The sequence below is a fragment of the Rhincodon typus genome, chromosome 43, assembly GCF_021869965.1.
Source record: "Rhincodon typus isolate 14 chromosome 43, sRhiTyp1.1, whole genome shotgun sequence".
Taxonomy (NCBI): domain Eukaryota; kingdom Metazoa; phylum Chordata; class Chondrichthyes; order Orectolobiformes; family Rhincodontidae; genus Rhincodon; species Rhincodon typus.
The window spans coordinates 6,252,291-6,255,018 of NC_063374.1; the positions used below are offsets into that span (position 1 = coordinate 6,252,291).

The following is a 2,728-nucleotide window of genomic DNA, read 5'->3' on the forward strand; positions in this document are numbered from 1 at the left end:
CACTATGGGACAATTTAGCACGGCCAATCCACCCTAACCTGCACATCTTTGGACTGTGGGAGGAAACTCACACAGACACGGGGAGAATGTGCAAACTCCACACAGACAGTCACCCGAGGGTGGGATTGAAGCCGGGTCCCTTGAGGTAACAGTGCTAACCACTGAGCCACCACACAGTCTATGTTGTTATCCCATTTGCTTGTCATTCATTTGCCTTGTTGATATATCGAGCAAGTGTGCTTCCTTTTCCAAATATTGGTGACAGATCAGACAGCGTTACTTTCTAAACTCTACCTTTCATGCTTTAAGAAAATCCCCCCCCCGTGTGGTTTCTAAGAATTCTGCGATCTTATTCCTCATGTCATTTACCGTGTTGTCACTTCCTGCATCCCATCTAACCGTACCCTAATATGTCCTGACAGAACATTGATGATACAGTGCGTAAAAGAGATCAATAATTTTTGACTTTACCAGGAATAAAGGAAGAAGACGAAAAATGGGACTGAAAGTGTGAACTGAATCCAGCGCCAGTGTTGGATTCCGTAAGCTATACCAGCCAGCATCATTTGACCAGCAGTGAAAATGTAATTGCTAGTCATTTCAACAGAAATTCGAAATCTTGTTGGGACCCATTCAACCCCTAGAAGGAAGACAGAAGTAGATTCAAGACTCTGAATTAAAGGTCAAAACAGATTGTACATTTACTGAAACTAACAAACAGTGAATCATGGTAGAGACTCATGCACTTGTAAACAAAACTGCTGCAGTGTTCGGGAGAAATACATTGTGCTTGCCACACGTGCAATGTAATATTTTGTTAGTAAAAGTTTTAATGATCGGCATTTTACACACACTCTCACACACTCTCACATTCACACACACACTCACACACATTCACACGCACACTCACACACACTCACTCACACACATTCACACACACACTCAAATACATTCACACGCACACACACACACTCACACACACATTCACACACACACACACATACATTCACACACACACACACACACTCACACATGCACTCACACACATACTCACACACACATTCACACACATTCACACACACACACACGTCCACGTACACACTCACACGCTCTCACAAACACACACATTCACACATACACTCACACACATTCACACACACACTCTCACACACTCTCACAAACACTCACAAACACACACACACACACACATTCACGCACGCACACACTCACACACATTCACACACACACACACTCACACACACACACATTCACGCACACACACTCACATACATTCACACACACACATACACACACACACACATTCACACACACACACGCACACACATTCACACAAACACTCGTACACACACACACCCTCTCTCTCACACTCACACATACTTACACACTCTCACACACTCATATACACACACTCACACATACACACACACTCACTCACTCTCACACACTCACATACACACACTCACACACACACACACATACACACACTCACACACAATCATACACTCATACACACTCACTCTCTCTCACACATACTCTCACACACACACTCACACACGCTCATACACTCACTACACACACACACACACACACACTCACGCATGCACACACTAACACACACACACACTCTCTCACACACACACACTCTCTCTCACACACACACTCAAACACTCACACGGTCATACGCTCACACACTCACGCTCACACACACTCTCACACACTCACACGCACACACTTTGACTCACACACACACACTCTCTCTCACACACACGCTCACACACACTCATACACTCACACTCTCACACACACACACTCTCACACACACACTCATACATACACTCACACCTTCACACACACACTTTCTCTCACACACATACACACACTCACACACCCACTCACACACGCTCACACATGCACTCACGCACACACACACACACGCATACACACACAAACTCACACACACACACACTCACACACACACACTCTCACACGCACACACGGTGTCAGAAGTGAGTAGTCAGGATTGAATGGATTTTGATCGTATCTGCTGCTATGAAGGAGGTGGGAGATTTGAACACAAATTGGCGAAATCCTCCCATTCTTGACATCGGAGATTGTCAGAAGTCACACAACACCAACTTATAGTCCAAAAGGTTTATTTGAAATCAGAGATAACACAGTGTGGAGCCGGATGAACACAGCAGGCCAGGCAACATCAGAGGAGCAGGGAAGCTGACGTTTCGGGTCTGGACCCTTCTTCCTCTGATACTGCCTGTCCTGCTGTGTTCCTCCAGTGATAATTACAGATTGGACAAGCAGAATGGTAGCAATGGAAAACCAAGAGTGTGCCTGAATCCAAAAGACTTTGATAACATTTTGGAGCGATCTCACTACCCTGTGTTAACCAATGAAAGAATTGTGCCTTAACTTGTCAAGGTAAAGTTCTTTCTGCGATAAGTGCGAAGGATGGATGCTGCTAAGGGAACTTGGATGGAAATGTCTGATGATGTTCCGGGCCATCATTTGGAAGGTTGCATGTACCGTTGGCATCTCCACTGCTCTGGAAAAGTATCAACGCAGTTGACACGAGATAGTCCGTAATCTCCCAGGAGTGGAATTGATTAAAGTATGACCTGCTAATGAATGAAGAGCTCCAATGGATAAAGCTTTCACAGACCATACAGAGCCGTAGAGGTCTACAGCACGGAAA

The 2,728-nt window shown here is 45.2% G+C and overlaps 1 protein-coding gene across 1 annotated transcript in view; it reads right to left on the minus strand.

The window, feature by feature from the left end:
- Window positions 1-649, minus strand: part of LOC109925231 (solute carrier family 22 member 6-A-like) — a 20,379-nt gene extending 19,730 nt beyond the window's left edge. Inside the window, exon 1 of the mRNA XM_048619740.1 lies at window positions 472-649. Within this exon, the coding sequence (XP_048475697.1) occupies window positions 472-599 (128 nt within the window). The 5' untranslated portion in view covers window positions 600-649. The remainder of the gene's footprint in view (window positions 1-471) is intronic.
- Between the last annotated feature and the right edge of the window lie 2,079 nt (window positions 650-2,728).